The 20,248-nt window shown below is 39.1% G+C and overlaps 4 protein-coding genes across 10 annotated transcripts in view; 3 read left to right on the top strand and 1 right to left on the bottom strand.

Annotated features, from left to right (window-relative positions):
* Positions 1 to 2,844, top strand: part of LOC111432090 (protein arv1 homolog) — a 4,353-nt gene extending 1,509 nt beyond the window's left edge. The window contains exons 4-11 of one of the 5 annotated variants that reach the window (XR_002708608.1): positions 328 to 373; positions 495 to 571; positions 665 to 759; positions 915 to 987; positions 1,108 to 1,183; positions 1,294 to 1,429; positions 1,511 to 1,596; positions 2,428 to 2,844. Coding sequence is in view for 2 of the 5 variants with exons in the window: in XM_023068889.1 (XP_022924657.1) it covers positions 328 to 373; positions 495 to 571; positions 665 to 759; positions 915 to 987; positions 1,108 to 1,183; positions 1,294 to 1,385 (459 nt within the window). In the remaining 3 variants the exon portion in view is untranslated. Of the gene's footprint in view, positions 1 to 327; positions 374 to 494; positions 572 to 664; positions 760 to 914; positions 988 to 1,107; positions 1,184 to 1,293; positions 2,241 to 2,427 lie in introns of those variants that run through there. The other 4 variants (XR_002708607.1, XR_002708606.1, XM_023068889.1 and 1 more) reach the window with 4 other exon arrangements.
* A 2,512-nt stretch (positions 2,845 to 5,356) lies between these two features.
* LOC111432053 (probable WRKY transcription factor 12) lies at positions 5,357 to 6,977 on the top strand. The gene is made up of 4 exons (XM_023068851.1): positions 5,357 to 5,747; positions 5,903 to 5,976; positions 6,069 to 6,230; positions 6,577 to 6,977. The coding sequence occupies exons 1-4, from the start codon at positions 5,505 to 5,507 to the stop codon at positions 6,737 to 6,739; spliced, it is 642 nt and encodes a 213-aa protein (XP_022924619.1). The 5' UTR covers positions 5,357 to 5,504; the 3' UTR covers positions 6,740 to 6,977.
* Positions 6,978 to 8,061: 1,084 nt separating this feature from the next.
* On the bottom strand, positions 8,062 to 12,965 carry LOC111432049 (serine/threonine-protein kinase D6PKL1-like). 3 transcript variants are annotated; one of them, XM_023068844.1, is made up of 3 exons: positions 12,835 to 12,965; positions 10,669 to 12,029; positions 8,062 to 9,180 (listed from the first exon to the last, which is right to left on the bottom strand). In XM_023068844.1, exons 2-3 carry the CDS (start codon positions 11,976 to 11,978, stop codon positions 8,310 to 8,312), a joined length of 2,181 nt encoding a protein of 726 aa, XP_022924612.1. In that variant the 5' UTR covers positions 11,979 to 12,029; positions 12,835 to 12,965; the 3' UTR covers positions 8,062 to 8,309. The 3 variants fall into 3 exon arrangements, with proteins under 3 accessions (XP_022924612.1, XP_022924613.1, XP_022924614.1); XM_023068845.1 differs by having other exon boundaries at positions 10,669 to 12,077; positions 12,835 to 12,959; XM_023068846.1 differs by lacking the exon at positions 12,835 to 12,965 and adding an exon at positions 12,531 to 12,780.
* Positions 12,966 to 14,728: 1,763 nt separating this feature from the next.
* On the top strand, positions 14,729 to 19,777 carry LOC111432062. The gene is made up of 5 exons (XM_023068861.1): positions 14,729 to 15,243; positions 15,330 to 15,737; positions 15,983 to 16,075; positions 18,812 to 18,951; positions 19,206 to 19,777. Exons 1-5 carry the CDS (start codon positions 14,827 to 14,829, stop codon positions 19,642 to 19,644), a joined length of 1,497 nt encoding a protein of 498 aa, XP_022924629.1. The 5' UTR covers positions 14,729 to 14,826; the 3' UTR covers positions 19,645 to 19,777.
* The last annotated feature ends 471 nt before the right edge of the window (positions 19,778 to 20,248 follow it).

Below are 20,248 nucleotides of genomic sequence, written 5' to 3'. Positions count from 1 at the left end.
TTTTTTTTTTTTTTTTTTTTTTTTTTTAAATATATAAACCTTGATGAAATCTTTTAGTTGGATTATTATTTTTTCTAATTATGGTAGAAAATGTTCTCTTCCCTTCCTTCCGCTATATTTCTTCCCTGCTGAATCGGTAGTCTTCTGTGTTATGCAATATGCCCAAGATAACAAGCCAAAATAAACAAACTCCAGCAACAGGAAATCAGCTTTTACAGAGTGCTGGAAGCATATGACAAGAATAAAGAAGGAAAAGAGAGTACACTAGGATTATAATGGTGAAACGTTTATAATCCTAATACGTTTTTTTCCTTGGCTCTTTTGTAGGATTTAGCGTGGAAGTTTGGACTTAGTTTTCTTCTTTTGGATGCTTGTATCCAATTCGGTCGGGAAGTCCCCACCCCTGGGATGTCTTGTCCTTCTCGTACTCTATTATTTACATCATACTTATTTCTTTAATTTCTACATTGTGTACCTTAGCCGCAATCAATTAGACAGGTACATGCTTCTGAGACTAAGTGAGAAACAATCATCCATGACCTTTTCATCAACAATTGGGATCTGTCAAAAGGTTTGCAATCCCTCCTGTAACCATTTTTTGGTTGCTTTAGGTGTTTCATGATGATCACGTGCATTTATCGAAGTTGTCTCAACATCTTTGTAGATTTTGATGGATATTTGTGTCGGAAATATTATGTTTATTTGTGCGCTTCATATTTTGTCAAGAGTATTTCTGAGGAGCTCAGCTGGGGTCCATAAGTAAGTTGTAAAACATTTTCAAGACTGTTGCTTTAATTTTTTAGATGCTTCCAAATTGCTTTTCTTCAGTGAAACCAGCAATGGAATATGCGTCCATTTGACCGTAGGACGTCTCATTTTGTTTCTAATTTGTTTGTTTCTCATTGCTTGTGCAGGTACAGGTACAAAGACTTTTTCTTTGCCATCATTATTTCAAGTTACTTCAAGATCTTTCTTGTTTGCATGATGGTATACTTTCGACAGTTCTAGTTATTTTCTTTTTGTTGTAGACATTGCTGTTTAATTAATCTAAAATGCATTGAATGAATACTCGTGTATCTTTCTGATATTCGTCGTGTTTTACTGCAGATCTGGGAATTTCCATCTCCAGTGATCTTCATTATAGATTTATTTGTTTTATCATCCAATGTAATAGCAATTAAAGGCAAGGAAGACTTAATTTGTCCGCAGCAGATAACTCTGGGGTCTTGGATGGTTATTGTATAGATTAGGAATTTTGCCAAATTCACTTCTAAAATCTTTTTTGTGAAGCAGTGATCACGGAGTCAGCTGTGAGTAGATGCGTTGGAACTTGCTTGTGTGCTCATGGAGCTAAGTTTCTGGCCACAAAGCTTTTTGAGAAATGAAGTTTAAAGATGGACACAGGCACAAGAACTTGGGGTTATGTGAGGTCAGACTAGATTCCAAAACTAATTATGCAACTTTAAGTTTAGAAGATGATGATATGGATTGTGGTTTCTTACACAGCCAGATTGATGAAAACTATTTCCAGAATTGGATCGGATATTTTAAGGAGTCCATAACTTTGGTAGTGGATGTGGTTGGCTTTGAAAGGAGGTATGTTTTTATACTAGTGACATTTTGTTAATTGTAAAGACGTAATTGTTATAAATTTATTTACTAGAACTCCCTTTCTAAAATGGTTATAACTGATGATGTTGGATTGGCGCTCAACTCATCCGTATATCTGAGAAATGATATAAGATGATATGAACAAGACAAGATTGATCTGATATACTGCTTCATGAGCTTGTTTTTCTTTTTCTTTTGTTTCTTCTTCTAAGAATTGGGAAATTAAAGAAGAGACTTTTAAGGTCGAATCAATTAAAGATTTAAGATTTAAATGAGGGGGAAGGGTGTGGAGTAGAGTGAAGAGGGGTAGGAGAGATTTGTGTGAGGTGAAGTTGTGAGAGTGAAAAGGGTAAGAGAAGGCCATCCATGAAAACAAGACAAAACTGGTTTTATACACTGATACAATTGTGCAGTCTCTCTGAGTAACTTTTGCACATCTTGGAACTCTTGTCTAAAACTACTGCCCTCATTATTTTTTCCTAAGCCAACTTCGAACCAACTACTCGTCGCAGTTCATTCCCGGCATTTAAGTGTATAGAATCCAGTTGTGACAGTGAAGGGAAACATTGTTTTGTTTTCTACAAGCCCACCTGCGGACAACAAATATTAGATCGGCCCAACCGTCAAAGGTCATCAGGATTGGGCAAATAAGGCCCAAATTGCAGTTTCTCCTTCATTGCCAAGTTTCCAATCAAATCTTAATTCTTTGGTAGTTAAATATTTTGCTCTAACACCACATTTTTGTAACTATAGATTTACAAAACCTCCTCTAAGTAGGTTTTTATTACACAATTAACCATTTTTTTTATATAAAAGTTTTATGCAGAGTAAAGTAATAGAGATGTGGAAGTTTCCTTTTAAGAAGCTCTTCCAGAATGTAGATGGAATGAAGACAGGTGGAGGAAACAGTGAACCCTAAATGATTTGAATAAAAAGGGGGAAAAGACAAATTTATGGGTTGAATTAGGGTGGTTGGAGTAAACCAAAGGCTGATTAGTCTATTTATTGAGAAAAAAGAGAAGAAAGGGAGGAGCTTTTTGAGACAGGGTGGAGCCCACCAAAGGTGTGGTGCCTCACTCTATCATTATGGGATCTTAGAATTTGATGGAAAGATGCAATTATTGCTGCATGGAATTCCAAACAAAAATAAATTCCAATTCCAATTCCAATTCCGAACCCCCTTTCTTTTTTGTTATTACACTTTGAATTTCTTATCCACAACCCATGAACAACAAAGCGTCGCTTTCATAATTTTCCACCCGCAACCCTAGTTAATTAACAATATCATTACCTTGTAATTGCTGCAATTAACTACAAAATGACCGTAAACTCCGTGATCCAACCCTTCATTAGGTTTATATGGGCATTATAATGCTTATTGAGACATAATTATAAAAATCTGAGTCACTATAATACTTATATAGATATATCGACTTAGTATAGTGCTAAATGAGAGCTCTTGAGTTTGAAGTTTGAATATGAGAATAAGTGGCATGAGTCTTATAAAGTTTGAAAGAGTGCAATTGTAAGACTAGAAAAGAGGAAGACCGAAAATTACTATGTACAAACAAAGTTACAACGCAAAGACACTCCTCGATGTGCGTGGTCTCGAGTTGAGAGCTGACTTCTGAGGGAGTAAGAAGGGCTGATGGATGAAGACGTTTTTTTCTCCCCTTCCCAGTTTCCACACAACTCCGTGACCCACAACCCAGTGTGCTTTTTGGTTTCTCCCCAAAGGCAGCCATGATTCCAAACAACCAGGTCCCTCCTCCCCCCCCACCTTTCCCTTTCACTCACATTAAGGGTTATTGTTTTTGTATTTCGTAGTGCTTGAGGGACCTCTCTTCCTTCTCAACGAATCTTCCCTTCACTGCCAACCAGAAACCAGCTCGTCCTTCATTTGGGACACACAAACAACACACATCCCAATCACGTTCAACTTTATTCTACTTTTCCTTCTCGATCCTTGTTACTTGTAACCGCAATGGGCAGGCCAGCCTTTAATCTACTTTTTATCCTTTCACAGTTTAATATTTAATCAATCCTTCTAATCATTGCAAAACTTTCAGAATTAACAATTCTATCTTCCACCTTCCACGTTTATTGCCCATCTATGCTCATCATTTACCCTATATCAAAACTTAACTTCTTAAGTCCTACAAACCATGAATTACAAATTAAATTTGAGGTTACTCACATGGGTTCACTAATAATCACAACTTCTACCTTTTCAAATTCCTCTAACTAACAGCTTTCGTCTTGTTGACAAAAATGTTGCAGGAAAGGAAATGACACATGTGGAGATGGATATTATATTGTCTCCATTAAATATTATATTCTATCGGAATCCTATGAATATATATATATATATATATATTCAAAAGAGATTGAATAATCATTGTACAATGATATAATCTACTACCGAAAAAAGGAAAAATAAAAGGGGTCAATAAATAAGACAAGGTGGAAAAAAATCTTGGTTACTTTTTTTTCTGAAGAAAAGGAAAATGTTAATTACTAGTTCTTATGATCCATCAAAGGTCAGTGGTTGCACAGTAAAATAGAGAAATTTAGCTTTTTTTTTATTTATTTAAATATAATTTTTTAAGATATTTGTGGATTAGATTAATGAAGCGGTCCAGCAGCACATGAATCTGAAGCCTCAAAATCAGAGAAAATCCAACTCAGATCCTGTGAAATGGCTTTTGACGTCGGTGTGGGCCGCGAGCAAGATACTCACTCACTCACTCACTCACTCACACACCCTTTACTTCCACGTCAACCATTCCAAAGCTGTTCAACAATTTTGTTTTGACATATTTTATGTATGGGCTACTACGCCTACGCGCCTCTCTTTTTCTCTCTCATTGCATTCTCCCTCCCTTTTCCATTCATCAAGTCATGAGTGTAGTTCTAAAGTTTTCCTATACAATTATTGTTTCACTTTCAACTCTCCGCTCCTTTTTCCTTCCTTTTTGCCAATCAAAATGTTGCTCTTCTTCTCTAATTTCATGTTGTATTTAATTTTAATATGCAACACGAATGTAATATTAAAAAATAAGGAGGAGAACTAATGTCACATAAGCTGGACTCAAGTATTTGCGTATTAAGCTTGTTTGGGGCGTGAAAGAGAGAAAAAAGGGAAATGGAAAGAGAAGGGGGAGAGTTGATATTGGAATTTGAGTTGAAACAGGTTTCATCATCTTCCTTTGCACAAATCTACAGCCCCTACACAAACCCAAAAGTTGTAAAGTGATTGAAAGAGAGATAAAGTGATGCATTTTTGAGTCATCCCTCATTTGGTTACCTCCAAACTTTTGTTTCCTCCCAACCCCATTGCATCCCACAAATCACACTTACTTCAAATGTCACTAATATCTTCTTCAATGTTTATGAGCTACCAATAGCGTAGTTGACACCCAAGGTTTCTTTTTAAACAATTTGTTGTGGTTTTGTAAGAACTAAATACTAATGAAGGATATTTAGATAAAGTAGGAAAGGGGAAAAAAAAGAAATGTAGAAATGAGAGGAGTGTTGGGGGAGGAAATTGTTAAAAGAGGGTAAAATAAGAAAAGAAGATTGGAATATTTTGAATAGCTTTTGGAGAAGGAAGAAAAGAAGTGGCGTAGACCCGCATTATGGAGCAGCTGGCATATGATATGTTTGTTTTCAACATGTACATAATTGTAGTGTGCACAAACTGAGAGATATATTACAAATTATTTTTTATATATATACAGTTTCTGAAAACATTCCTTTTCGCATTTACTGGTTGACCCAAACGCCACCCTCACCTGAATTCGTCACCATCAACAAGGAGAAGAAAGCATATGTTTCTTTTTCTTTTTCTTACTTTCCCACTTTCCTTCCTATAATCATATTCTGAAAGACCAATGGAAACTGGATCACAAATATCAGGCCTTCCCAGTTATCAACTTCAACTCTCCTTCCACCTCTCAAATGCACCTCCTCTTCCCCAACCCATCCACCAAATGGGATTCGTTCACTTCCAAGACCACACCCAGGTTTTGAGCTTCTTGTCACCCAATACCGCCGCCACCGCCACCATGCCACCTGCCTTTACAACTTCTGCTCACGCCCATCTCGTTAGTAGACCTTCTTGGAGCAACGAGCAGGTGGTGTTATTGAGGATTCAACAATGCTATTACACCAAATTCAATCATATGTTTGTAAAGTAAAGAAAAGAAAAGTGGAATGATTGTCCATGTCCTTGTTATGTTTTGTCAGCGTGCGTGTTATAATTGACGTTTGGGTTTGTGGAAAAATTCAGGTGGGAACACAGGATCCGAAGCCCGGCAACGACGAGAACTGCAATGGTAGCGCTAGCGACGGCAGCAATTCATGGTATACACCGCTTTCCCCCTACCTTTCACATTCTTCATATTATTTTTGCTTTGTAATTTGTTTGAAAAACTGATGGATGTTGGGATTTGCAGGTGGAGAAACACAAATGCAGATAAGAGTAAAGTGAAGGTGAGGAGAAAGCTGAGAGAGCCGCGTTTCTGTTTCCAGACCAGAAGCGATGTAGATGTGCTCGACGATGGCTATAAATGGAGAAAATATGGCCAGAAAGTCGTCAAGAACAGCCTTCATCCTAGGTACTCTTCTTCTTCTTTTCTTTCTTTCTTTTAATGTGTATATATATATATATATATATATATATATATATATCTGGATATGGCATTGGTATAATAACCCTTGTGTGCTTACCACATCCCTGATGGATTAATCATTTTCACTTGCTCCTCCGCATGCCTACTACTTAGTTTCATGAAAGTAGTTGAATTAATTAGGATATAAGTTGCATTGTATGTGTATAGGGGTGGTTAGGGAAGTAAAGAGAGTGACATTGGAGCAGATAAAAAAAAAGAGAAGAGAAATGCATGAAGGCTGAAGAAGAGGGTGATTAAAGTGAGGTTTGTTTGTTTCATACTTTTGTTGCAGAAGCTACTACCGTTGCACGCATAGCAACTGCCGAGTGAAGAAGAGGGTGGAGCGACTGTCGGAAGATTGCAGGATGGTGATAACCACGTACGAAGGTAGACACAACCACTCCCCTTGCGACGACTCCAATTCTTCGGAGCACGAGCCCTTTACATCCTTTTGACTTCAATCAATCACTTTACCCTTCTCTCTACCTCTACCTCTACCTCTACCTACATTTTTATGTATAATTTTCTTTTATCTTTGCTTCCTCATTTCATTTCGCCTTTCTTTGCTTGTATAATTATTTCTTAACTTTCTCATTTTTCCTTTTCCTTTTCTGAGAAAAATATGTATTTAGTTGTTTAGACATGAGATGACATGAGAAAATGAGAAGGACCCCACTCCACTCCACTCCAAATTCTACATATATTCTTTCTTTCTTCTTCTTCTTCTTATTGTTACAAACGAGAATGAAGTCCATTTGGATCAGAATCTGAATGGTGGGCGTGCTGGCGTTGGGCTGCCACGACGCCCACTCCACCCCAATATCACTTCTGTGGGTAGCACAAAGCCCAACGCCTAGCCCCTGCCCATGCCATCCAATGTTCCCCACATTCCCACCCCTACAATTTTTTCTTAAAGCCGCAATTTGAGATCCATCTCACTCCTAATTTACCGTCCACCATCCACGTCTTCTGATTTTAATTTTGATTCCGTAACAGACCCCACTTCAAAACACATCTGTTGGAAACTACTTAAAACTAACGATTGGTACACTTTTAGAATACATACAATACAACCAAATAGTTTAATCATACAAACTTTAGTTCTCCCTGGTCTTTATAAACTAGAAATTGTCTAATACAAATCAAATTGTTTCAAAGCGTGAATGTTAAGAATCAAGACAACATAAAAATTCTAGATTGTCGCTGCTCCTTCACGACAATCTGCGACAGCAAAGCACAATTGAGGCGATGGTGTCGCTATAGACGTGAGATGGCAATTGTGGTGACAAGGCCCCTATGAACAAAGGAGAGAAATCGACAAGTGCGAAGAAAAAAGGATGAGCAATGACAATGGGGAAGTCATGCGAACGAGGGAGGAAATTCCAGATTTGCGTTTGCCCAATTGAGAGTGAGCATAAGATATGAGTGAGAAGTTTCAGATTTGAGCAAAGGAGAGAGATCATGCAGACAATGAACGACTAGCATAAAATCCAACAATTGCATAATTACAGGGTAAAGAGGAGTTGTGAACCTGCAAGTCAATGCCTATATCAAACCTGCCGGTCTTCGTCTTTTTCTAACACTTACGGCATAAGCGGCCAAGAAAGAATGAAAAATGGTGAAAGTACAGGTCCATATGGTAACCATGCCTGTCACTTTTCAGTAGCCTCATAACTAAATCATGGACTTGTGTTGACGGCCACAGAGTAGATATTAGTCTTTCAGTAGCCTCGGAACTAAATTATGGACTTATATGTTGACGGTCACAGAGCAGATATCTGTCTTCAAAACGATGCAATTGACCGATGATTCTCATTCAAAAGAACGAAGACAATGTTCATGAATCGCAATTTACTGCATTGGACAAATCCTAGATCTGCTTTATCAAATATACCAATTCGAAAGTGGAATATCTAACTATGAGGTGGATTCAATAGTGAAAGAACACAGGAATCTGAGATGCTCATTTTAACATTGACGACCAATTACTTTCAGACGCCAGCAAATTATCCTGCTATATGAGATTTAAAAGAACTCGAAGTCAAGATATTGACCACCAGACTTGACAACATCTGTGCCAACCATCCTCTTACTGCTGCTGCTAACGCCTGTTGCGTCAACTACCCCAAACTTGGGCAGTTCGGCCTCCATAGGTCTTGGCACTTCTGGGGGCGTGCTGCATCGTATCAAAGCCCAATTCACACCTTCAAAGAAAGGATGCTGCTTGATCTCGGCTGCTCCCCTCTTAACTCCGAGCCGATGTTGTGGCTCCTTTACTAGCAAACCTCGAATAAGATCTCGGCTAGCATAACTAGTTGCTGGAGACTCTGGGAACTTCAGTTGCTGCCCTACGACATTGAATAGTGTGGCTCTGTTTCCTGATCCTTTGAATGGGGTTTTTCCATACAATAGTTCATGCAAGAAAATGCCAAAAGTCCACCAATCAACAGCACTTCCATGTCCCTCTCCTTTAATGATTTCAGGGGCTAGGTATTCATGGGTGCCAACAAAAGACATGGATCGGGCGGCGGTCGGCTCTGCCACCAGCTCAGGAAAAGTACTGGATTGCAACCTTAGCTCGCTTCGAGGCTTGGGACTTCTCTTTTTGCTTTTCTGAGGGAAGAGTCGTGGAATAAAGCATGCAGGTTGGATGCAAGCTGATGATGGCTCGATACAGGCAGGCTGGACACAGAATGCAGCTCGTTTCGATGGGTCAGAATCATGTGAGGTTTTTATTAGGGTGGGTGACACTGCACATCTTAGTGAAAGGTCAAAATCTGAGAGCATTATGTGGCCATCATCACGAACCAGTACATTCTCTGGTTTCAAGTCTCTGTAAACAACTCCCAGCATGTGAAGATACTCGAGGGCCAGTAAAACCTCTGCTGCATAAAACCTGCAAATACAAAAAACAATTTGTATAAGGAGTTAAGGACACATTAACCCTCTGTTGGACGGACACAATGGTAACAAACAGTTAGCTCAAAGTTCTTTTTATTTATTATTACGATTAAAAAAAAAAAAATCAGTAAAAGAACATAATGAAGAACACAGCCTAAAAGCCACGAGGGGAGGAAACCCCATGCCTCAAGAATTCATTACTTTAGAGGCATTTCTTAGAATCAACTAAAATATAGTTTACAAGTAAAATACTACTCGTTGACCCTGGCCAGTTAACGTTCATCCTACATCAATAATATAAAGAATATGTAGATTTATTAAGAATATAGACTCATTTTCAAAAAGAAAGGAAAGGAATATGAGCTAGGAGGTATCACACAATATCAAACAGAAGCCCCATATTCCCTGCCTTACTTTATCTACCATTAGCTTGGATCATTGAAATTCATAACCAGGAAGGAACAGGAATAACACCTGAATCAACCCTTTTAGTAACTACAAACATAGTGAATATTAACATTAATAGTTAAGTATCGGAAAAACATTCAAACTCCAATGATGAGACAAATCAAAAAACAACCAAGTACGGACTGTTCTATCAGGCTCTGCCCGACTATCATATTTTGGTTTTACAGAGTCCAACCATCAAACCTAACCAATACACTTTAAAAGATATGTTAAATTATCAAAAGTAACCAAATTATAGTCAAAGTTTGAAATTTTCATTTCAGACCTTGAAGTTTTGACTTTATTTCATAACTGAGGCATTTGCCTTTAAATTTTGAGTTTGTATCTACTTATACATTGCTTAAGTGAACAAATCTAAACATGTATGGGAAATTAATTTTGAGTTTAGGATTAGCAAAAACATCATAAATGTAAGAATAAAAAATTGGGAGCATGGAGTTGAGAGGAAGGCGATATCTTGTATGGTTCACATAAGCATGTACAAACTTTTCCGTCTATAAATTTAATGGAAAAAGCCTACAAGGTTAGTTTTGAAACAAACTTCCAACTTCAGAGGTTAAATTTGAACTTTTAAAAGTTCAGGGTATAATTCAAATCAACTCCATAGTTCAGGGGTAGTTTTGATAATTTAACCTAAAGGTGTTGAAAGTCCGCTCTTTAGTAATATGTGGAAAAAGAAAAACAAATGGGTTGTTCAATCGGGAAACGACTGTAGGCAGTTAGAATTGAAAGACGCTAGATGAAAACAGGCAGTGGAGCATGCCCGATTGGAGTTGGATTTTTTATCCCTTCCAGAAACTGTGTTGAATGAGATCAAGAGGAAGGGGAAAAAATGGAAAACAACAACAACAACAACAACAACAACTGAATTCAGATATAAGATCGAGGAAAACATGTAATTAACATTAATTTAAATATGTGCAAGTCAAGTCAGAATTGCTAGCAGGCAAAGCACCCAAGGAGTCACTAGAGGAATGCTGTTTATTACTTTTTCTCATTTAAGTATTTTCCGTACCTCGCAGCATACTCAGAGAAGTGTTTCCCTGGCTGCCGTTGCCTCAAAGTGTGCAGGTCTCCCCCTGGACAATATTCCATTACTAGACAGGAAAATCTGTCGGTTTCAAAATGGGTGTACAACGTCGGCAGAAATGGATGGTCAAGTAACTGCAAGATCTCCCTCTCTGTCTGAGCTCTCGTTAACTTCTTCCTTATAGCAAGTGATGCCTTGTCCATTACTTTCATTGCAAAAAAACAGCGAGTCCCACTTAGCTCTGAGAGGTAAACACTACCAATATCACCACATCCAAGTCTTTTCAGCAGTCTAAAATGGTTCATGCCTAATATTCCATCTCTTGCTCGAATAGCAAGAATGGCTTTCCACCTAGGATCGTTTCCTTTGTGGGGCTTATTAGCACTTCCTGTAATGTTGCTCCAACAACTATCATCACTGAGACCACTGCTATCACTAGCTCGACTAATACTTGTTTTTGCACTCTCGAGAGAGTCTCCTCTAATGCTTCCTTTAGTACTCTCACAGTTCCTTTCAATACTCATTCCATCACTTCGGTATGTGCTAGAACAGCTATTAACTATGCTCATAGCTGTGACAACTCCGCTACTATCAATGCTACTGTGTGGACTTACATTGCCACTTGGGGGCAAAGAAGCATCCCAAACACATTCCTTCTCCTCAGAATCTGGGGGAAGGAGAGAGGTTTCTGTAATTTGTGATGCACGAGGAATTGAAAAGGGGGTAGATAAAACACCCAAGTCATGCGGCTCGTCAACTAAGCTTTCTGCAGGGGAGAGAGCAGCAGGGCTTGGTTTCTTGTCTGGAACCCGGATTGAAAGATCCTCAAGAAAGGGGCCATTCACGGAAAAACTCTTCATCAAGCAACAGGGGTCTGGTTTATTTTGTCCTATGGGTACATAAACAGTTCTCATTAGATCCATATCCACGGGCTCTGGCGGGTGGCTAGCCCCAGAGAAGGAACTTGGACCACCTTCCTCAATTAAAGATCTACTACCCTTTAAAGTGACACCACGCTTTGGTTCTTCCTGACCCAAGAAAGAGGATTTTCCCTTTGATATCCGTATAGGTGCAGAAACTTCTGGATCTTGAAGTCCTTGTCCAATTGATCTTCCCACGTCTCTTACCTTAGCTGAGTGCATATTCGACCAATGGCCAGCTTGCTTGGCTGAGGCCACATGTGCTTTTGGTATATCATCCAAAACACACAAATTTCCCGGAAGAACCTTTGATTCTGGAAGCATCTCTATGGGCAGTAATAACGGAAGTGGTTTTGACTCTGGAATCCTCTTCATGTCCAGTGACTTGTGTCATTACATAGAGAAACTTCCAAGTGAAAAAAGAATCTGCGTCCATGATTTTGATTCAGTTAACCTATCTTCAACTGATAAGATCTAAAAAACAAACCTACGAATCAATATATTAATATCATTCTTCCAGGCTTTCTTTAAAATCAGTGAAATGAATATGTCATAGTAGAACATAAGAATATCAGTTCAAGGACAACAATGAGAAGACTATTTGTTTCATATATGATCTAATTTTACAATCCGTCAATGAAGGCAGATAGCAAAAGAAAATAATCCATTGAGCCATTAAAAAAAACTAGTGTTGTCTATCTATCCTCCTCTATTGACCAGACTGATGGCTCGAGGGAAAAACAATCGAAATTTCCAAAGCAGAAAAACAGTATTGAAAGAAAATGAATGAGAAGAAATTTGTATCGAAAGAAACTAAGAAGTTAGGAAAAGTAGTTAAGGATGTAAAGAAGTATCTCGTTATGTGGAGGAGGGACTCAGACGTAACGGAAACAGAGATCCGAGAGAACTAAAATTATTGAGAATAACCTAATGCAATCGACTACCAACATCCTGCAAAAAATAGCTAAACCGAAGGTTAACGATACAACCCCCTGTCCTCGGAGAACCTGGAAAATTTAAAACCCAACTCGTCTTGATTGCATAAACGAAGGAGGCAAAAATGAGAGGCTGATAAGATAAGTAGTGAAATTCCAACATTGATATAGAAATAATGGAGGAGAAGCTCCGGAAAACAGTATAAAAGGGAGTGAAGAAAAGGACAATATTAAAATGAAGTAAAGTAAAGGCAAGAGAAGAAGGAAAAAACAGAGATCTCCAAGAGGAGATGAACCTGGTAGGAGGAGAAGAGGAGCAGTATGAACAAATCGGCGATGGTAGGCTCCTACAAGGTGGAGGAGGAAAGGAGAAGAGGCAGCATCCAGAGAGAGGTAGTCCTGGTGTGGTGCAGCAAGTCGGAGTAGGAGGCTTTTGGGAAAGGAGGATTATGGCTTTGGCTATGGGTGTGGTGTTTTGTTTTGGTTTTTGCTTTGGGCGGAAAATGGAATGCGGAACGCAACTGTAGCAGTGAGCGACTGTGAAAGAGACGGAGAAAGAGAAGGTAGAGAGGTGTGGGGCCATCACCCCAGCAACGGCCCCCACTTTTGTCCCTCCTTTAACCTGCACTTGATTTCAAACAGGTAGGGTCGCTCCACTCCGCCTCCGCGACGCCTATACTTTCTCTTCGTCTCTCTCGCTCTATGCAACGTTATTGGCAGTGCCCTTACTTTTCCATTCCCATTTGGTATAGCTGTAAATAAACCGTAGATCCACCTACCCCTTCCGAATTCTTCTTTCATTTGGATTATTTATGTTCGCAATCATTTGAACTTGGAATGGGAGGGTAAAAAGTGGGTTGAAAGGGGGGTAGTGGATGAAAATAGTGGTGAAGGTGGATAAGTGAAATGTCGGAAGTATATAAAGGAGGATGTGGAAGGAAGCGACGGGAAAAGGGGGAGATGGGGAAAAAGACAAAGGTGAGATGGTAGCGTGTGTGAGCGACGGCCGTGCATAATGAGTCAGGGGGTGGGGCAGTGAATAATTGAGAAAAACGTTTAAGGGGTTTTAGTTCATGGGATTGGGAGCTGGCCTATGTTGAACTAATTTGATAATTAATTATCAAACTATTTTTTTCACTTGGGTAACGAATCACAACTTTTGCACCAATTTGTGCACATCTAACCAACTGGGTGCATGTGAAAAGGGAAACTTAAAGTAGCAGTGGAAAAAGGGAAATGGCAATACATGGAGATGGAGGAGAGGAGATTCAAGATTCATTGGGAATCGCAGAGCATTGAATAAACGTTTCCACCAAAACATCAAAAAAGTAATTTGGAAGCACATAATAAAGTGGGTACAAATTAGTCAAAGCGAGCAGTTCCCCCAACTTTTGTCATTTTGACTCTCTGCTACACTCCCTCCCTCCTACATTATTCGTTTCTTACTACCTCATTCTAATTCTAGAACCATAAGTTACATTGTTTGTTTCTTACGACCTCTGATTGGAATATGCTTTTCATTCTCTATAATCAAGCCGTGAATTGCCTTCAGTAGGTCTAATACATCTTTAGTTTGTAAGTTGCATACATGCATGTATATATGATTAAAGCAAGAACTTAGTGATTAACATGATTAGCCTCCTAACATTTAAACTACTCATGTCACGAGTCACGCCAATGAGAAACAGCGGGGGGATATAAAACAAAATAAAGAGAAGAGTTTTACATTCATTTTGTATTCTTTTTGCGTACTGTGTGGGGTTGCCCTTGTTGTTTGCTTTTTCGAAAGGGTTAGGAAATTAGGGTTTGAAAGTTTGGGATTTGGGTTATTGGAATTAGGAAAAGAAGAAAGAAGGTATTTAAAGCTGCCTTCTTTCATCATTCCTTTCCCACTCTCTCTCTGGTCCACTACAAGATGCTTTCTCAGCAGCTGCTGCTGCTGCTGCCGCCGCCGTTCTTCCAAATTCCCAACTTCGCTGTTTGTGCTTTTTTCTTTCTACTTAATTTGTGGGCTATCCATATCATCAGCACCAACTAACGGAAGCCCGCTCAGTCTGGGCTTATAATAAGAACCAACCCAACCCAACCCAACATCTCCTTCTTTGTCCTTCTTTGGGGTGGTGGCCCAGGAAGAGGTTTGGGGGTTCTTGGTCTTGGCCTGTTAACTGCTATCAAACAATACCAGACCAGCTGCCTTAGCCTTCTCTTTACAGTCTCCTCTCCTCTCCATCTGCTGTTGTTTTGCTTTGCTTTGCTTTGCTTTCCTTCCCGAATCCAAGAACAGAACCATGCAATCGCCCTCTCTACGTTTCTACCACAACATCGCTCCTACCAAACCCCACATCTCCCATCACTTCGCAGGACTTCACTTCACTTCCATTCCCACTAAATCCGTCCTTCCCTCTTCTCTCTTCTACTCCAATTTTCGTTCCAGTAAGAAGGCCATCCCAATTCAGTCCCACAGCAAGCCCCACAACCGCAATTCAAAACCTAAAGGCAAACATGGAACTATCAGAGTCAAGGGTAACAAGGAAAACGTATGGAGCGTGGATAATGAACTCGCCAAGGCCCAAAAAGAGAAGGATAGAGCAACCAGGAGGAACCCGAAAGGTAGATGGGTCACTAAGAGGAAGAGAAATAAAGGTGGCAGAATTCTGGTTTCTGGTGCTATGCTAATGGAGGTCGAAACCGTTCTCCAGACTCAGGTACTTCTTCCCCTCTCTGCTTCTTTGTTCCCTTGATTCAGTTTCAATTCAATCTCCTGTAACGCAGTATTCTACTCTACTATCAGGAACCTGTAATTAAGCCAATATGGAATACGTTTGTTAGCAGTGTAAGTGGGATATGGAAAGGGGTGGGCGCCGTATTTTCTCCAATCACTGCAGAAATGGAGCCGATTGAAATTGGAAACAACAACGAAAACCTATATGATTGCTATACTCTTTCTTGTGTTGAGGAAGATCGGTCTTTATCTGGAGGACAGACAACTCAAATTAAAAGGAGAGTAAATTGGGTGACCTTAAATCCTTACGGGGAAGCACTCTTGAACTGCGGAGATGTTTCCTCAACCTCGGAAACAATTCTAGGCGGAAGCCTTAAAAATTACCGTCTGCCAAAATTTGAGTCTTTTAATTTCGATAAAAGTGACGTGCTGGAAGCAGATGTGATGGGGAATGAGCCCGGCCTAGTCTTCTTTGAGGTATGGTTCCTTGTCCTTACTCTAGTGGATCGGTTCATAGATCATTTGTATCAAACTGGGTAGTGCATAATGTAACATAAAAGGGTATTTGGGATCAGCTGTTCCCACGATGAAGAATTATTTGTACTTTAACTTAACAAATTAATAAAATGTCTGAATGCCACTAGTATTAATTAATATTACTGTTTATCTCTATTTTTCTCGTCAAACTAAGGCCATATGACAATCTCATTGGGAAATTCCAGGATGGATCTTATTCTCGTGGTCCTGTTAACATTCCAGTGGGTGAAGTTGATGATACCAGTTATTACATAAATCCAACTTTCAAGTTCGAACAGGTAAGTTAAGTTCACTTTGGCACTTGTAAACTGCATTCTGGCTATATCATATATCTACTTGTTTCAAGACGACCTCCTTATCTCTTTGTTTTTATCAAGTTCAAGGTGAGTTCCTTTTTTCCTTTTGCTTTCTTTCTCTTTTTGATAGAAAACAATATGATATATTGACAGAAAGATGTACAAAAAGGAGGTGAGATATCCCTAGAAAGCCAACGTGATTATTGAAGAGACTCCCAATTGGTGAGATATCCCTATAACACCAACTTGAAGAGTTATTGATTGATTTAGTAATCCTAGCCAGTTGAATCTAAGAACCCTCATGAATGCTATGAATGCTTTGAATATGCAAACCCCTAGTTCACAAATGCTAAAACCTCCATTTTCAATTTCATTTCATTCTAAAGGATTGCAACCCTTGAGAAATTGATCTAACAAACCTTATTGAAAAAATAAGGCTTTTAGATTTAAATATATTCAAGAACCTCAAAATGATAAGGAACCACTTCAAGGGAAAGTAAGATTCGGATCACCTTGTTGATCGAATATCTCAAAACAAGAACATTTGTTTGAGATTGGAATCACTCCACTAGCAAGATGAATCAAAGGCAAGTTGGAACAATTCTAAACATGCAACCTAAAGTACACAAAATTGCAAAGAAGCACAAATGTTCTTTTTACTACATTTTCGAAGTCTATGTTATAAAGTCAACATCCTGGCTTTATATAGCCTCAAAATGAAAACCTTGATATTCCATGAGACATTTCAAAAGTTGTAACATTCATATTTTATGATCATAAGACATTTCAAAAGTTGTAACATTCATATTTTATGATCATAATTAGCCACTATGTAAATGTAACCTTAAAGTAATATAAAAAGTCTTAAAATACATTAACTAAAACCATAACTCTAGATTATCATCCACCCAAAATTTGTAACCATCCAAGAATAAATGAAGCTTGATTCTTCCCTAATGTGGCATGAATTGCTACTTGAGGTATCCATGTCTGGCACTCCAAAGGGATTTAACTATCTAGCGATCAATATAATTCAGTTTTGTTTCTTGAAGAATAACTATAGTGGGATTGTATTTGAGGAGTAAGGACTTGAGTAGGTCTCTCTTTTGCCAACCTCCCAAGCCCTTAACATTCTAAGAGATAATAATCATAAGAGGTATTGACCTCCCAATTGTGACTTGCTCGATTTCTCATCATTGTTGCTTCAAAGGAGCCAACAATCTCTCTAGTCTGTTTACTCGGTTTCTTGGCCGTAGTGGACTTCTTTTTCCTAGTTGGAATTGTCGTGATGAACATGTGGTGTTCTTTTAGCCATGGTGCTAAAATTTGGATGGCTCTTGTTAGTATGAGTGTTGCTAATATCGGGGTGACCTCTTCTACCTCTGTTTCATTTTGTTTTTCCTGAAAAAGAGTGCCAAGATCAGTATCCACAAGGGTGATCTCTAGTAACGGATGAGAGATGTTTGCCTTATCTGCGGTGGGGGATGGTGGGGCGGTGGAGAGGGGCAAGGGGCGGGATGCATATTCATCGTCTGATTCTTGATCAATGCCAACAATAGAGAATTTTGTTCTTGGGAGGAAGGTCTTTTGGTTTTTTATGATGATGACATGTTTTTCTGGTGATGTTGTCACAACTTGTGGGTCAGAATAAGAAGTGGTATATTAGATGAGGTTTTGGAGATTGGTGAATTTGACGGAGATAGAATTGAACAAATAAAGATCTCTTGCCCATTTTCTCAGCTCAATTGTTCGGAGTCAAATCAGCTTTCAATGAAACTATGTGACTTCTTTGTAACATTCTTGGCCTTTTTCACTACACGTGTAGCACATTTTTCCCATGCACTCCTCCACTTAGTTGCTAGTACGGAGTCATACACCTCACACCTTACAACCAACTATCTTCTAAGCTCGCATGGGAATGAACCAACTATATGCTATCCGTCCATAAACTTTTCTTCTGTTTACAATTCTATCTTGATGAATCTAGCTCGTAAGCTATTCTCTGTTCTCACGACGAATTCTACTTCATTTAAGAAACCTAACAACACATAAAGGCTTCCATTTGTTAATGAAAAATTGCACATGCTATTTGAGGTATGCACTTGTAACAACCCAACCTCACTACTAGCAGACACTGTCCGCTTTGGTCCATATCGTCTGAGCCTCACGATTTGAAAATGCGTCCACTAGGGAGAGATTTCCACAACCTTATAAGGAATGCTTCGTTCCCTTCTCTAATCGAGATGGGATCTTACAATTCACCCCCTTGGGGTCCCAGCGTCCTTGTTGGCACACCGCACGGTGTCTGACTTTGATACCATTTGTAACAGTCTAAGCTCACTGTTAGCAGATATTGTCCGCTTTGGCTAGTTATGTATCGTCTTTAGCCTCATAGTCATACAACGCATCTACTGGGAGAGGTTTCCAAATTCTTATAAGGAATGCTTCGTTCCCCTCTCCAAGGTGGGATGTCAAAGCACTTTATCATAAATTCAAAAGTCTTCCCCATTTTCTACCCCCACATCACCTAATTGTGACTTGTTAGAGTCACTTTAGAATTTTTGCATCCAGAGTACAATCACTATGTTTGCAATTACCCTCTTCATCTTTGTTGAATACATTTGAAATTCTTTAGTGTGGATAAAATTTAGTTAATTTCATCTTATTTCCCCCTTTCCATTGATAGTTTGGAAGTTTGCTGATATCTGGTCGTTTTAGTGTTTAGTAAAAGGTTGCCATAAAAGGCTCCGTGTCGTCCATACCATTGAATTTAGTGGTGGCGGATCCAACATACAGATCCTAAGAGTTGCTGTGTATGAAGAACAATGGATCAGCCCTGCAAATATGCCTGACACAAGGTATCGTTTCTTTTACCTTTTGTTTTCCCCGTAAAGGGGCATTAGGTATTTACTTTTTGTATTTTTCACTGGATTTAACACTGGGAGAATGACAATTAGTTTTCGATGGCCTTTATCACGTGAATTAGCTTCCATGGTTAATTGGTTTGCTAGTGGGATGGAGCTTTATTTTTATATTGTTATGGTTGTCACCAATTATTGTTTTGTTATACCCATGCCTGGATAACGAGATCAGAATACTTCATTGCAAACAGTGATCTAGAGTTTGATTTGAAGCCATTTTCTCAACGAAAGCGAACCCAACCATCAGAACTTACTGGGTCCTGGAAGGTATTCGAAGTAAGTGGGACTCCAATTTTTGGTGAGGAGACAGTGGAGGAGAGCGATGCCACCCCATACGTGTATCTCTGCACAGAAACCTTAAAGAAAAGGAGCTTACCAGGAAACCTAGTATACTTTGGGGAGGAAGAACTCAGAGACATGCAGGATGCTACCATGCTGTGGCTTCCAGGTGGTGTCACTGGTTATGTCGATGTGAAAAACGATGGCATCCTCTGTATTGGAGTCGGTTGGTACTCAGATGAGGGAGTCAACCTTGTTATTGAGAGGGATTATGGATTGGATGGGGAGCTCAAGGAAGTAAGGTGGAAATCTGAAGTGAAGAGACGATGGTCTGACCCAGTACCCGTTTGAATTACCTTCATTATTATTTATTTATTTTTATTATTATTTTTTTTTTGGTGAAGGCTCGTACGTCTCCCTTTCAAGAATTCAGGTGTATATGAATAAAACAAAAGCTAAATGCATGCCGTTGTTTCTATCTACACATTGGAGGACTGAATTGACCCTTTCATTACATCATAGAAAATCAACAAAATATAACAAATTATTGCACTAACCTAGCATGTAATTCTTGTAGTTGTACTCGCTTTGGGCAGGTATAGAATAGTTGGATCTTTCTTTGTCATGACCAAAGGTTTATAATGAGCCATGACTAAAAAGGTAAATAGGGTTTAGGGTTTAGGGTTTAGGGTTTAGGGTTTAGGGGGTTTAGGGTTTAGGGGGTTTAGGGTTTTAGGGTTAAGGTTTAAGGGTATAGGGTTGAGGGTTGAGGGTTGAGGGTCTCGGCTTTAGGGTTCTTAAGGGTTTAGGGATTAAGGGTTGAGGGTTAAGGGTTTTAGGGGTTTAGGGTTTAGGGGTTTAGGGTTTAGGGTTTAGGGTTTAGGGTTTAGGGTTTAGGGTTTAGGGTTTAGGGTTTAGGGTTTAGGGTTTAGGGTTTAGGGTTTAGGGTTTAGGG

This window comes from Cucurbita moschata, unplaced genomic scaffold (genome assembly GCF_002738365.1).
Source record: "Cucurbita moschata cultivar Rifu unplaced genomic scaffold, Cmos_1.0 Cmo_Scf00037, whole genome shotgun sequence".
NCBI classification, from domain to species: Eukaryota; Viridiplantae; Streptophyta; class Magnoliopsida; order Cucurbitales; family Cucurbitaceae; genus Cucurbita; species Cucurbita moschata.
This window is presented reverse-complemented; position numbering and strand designations above follow the sequence as displayed.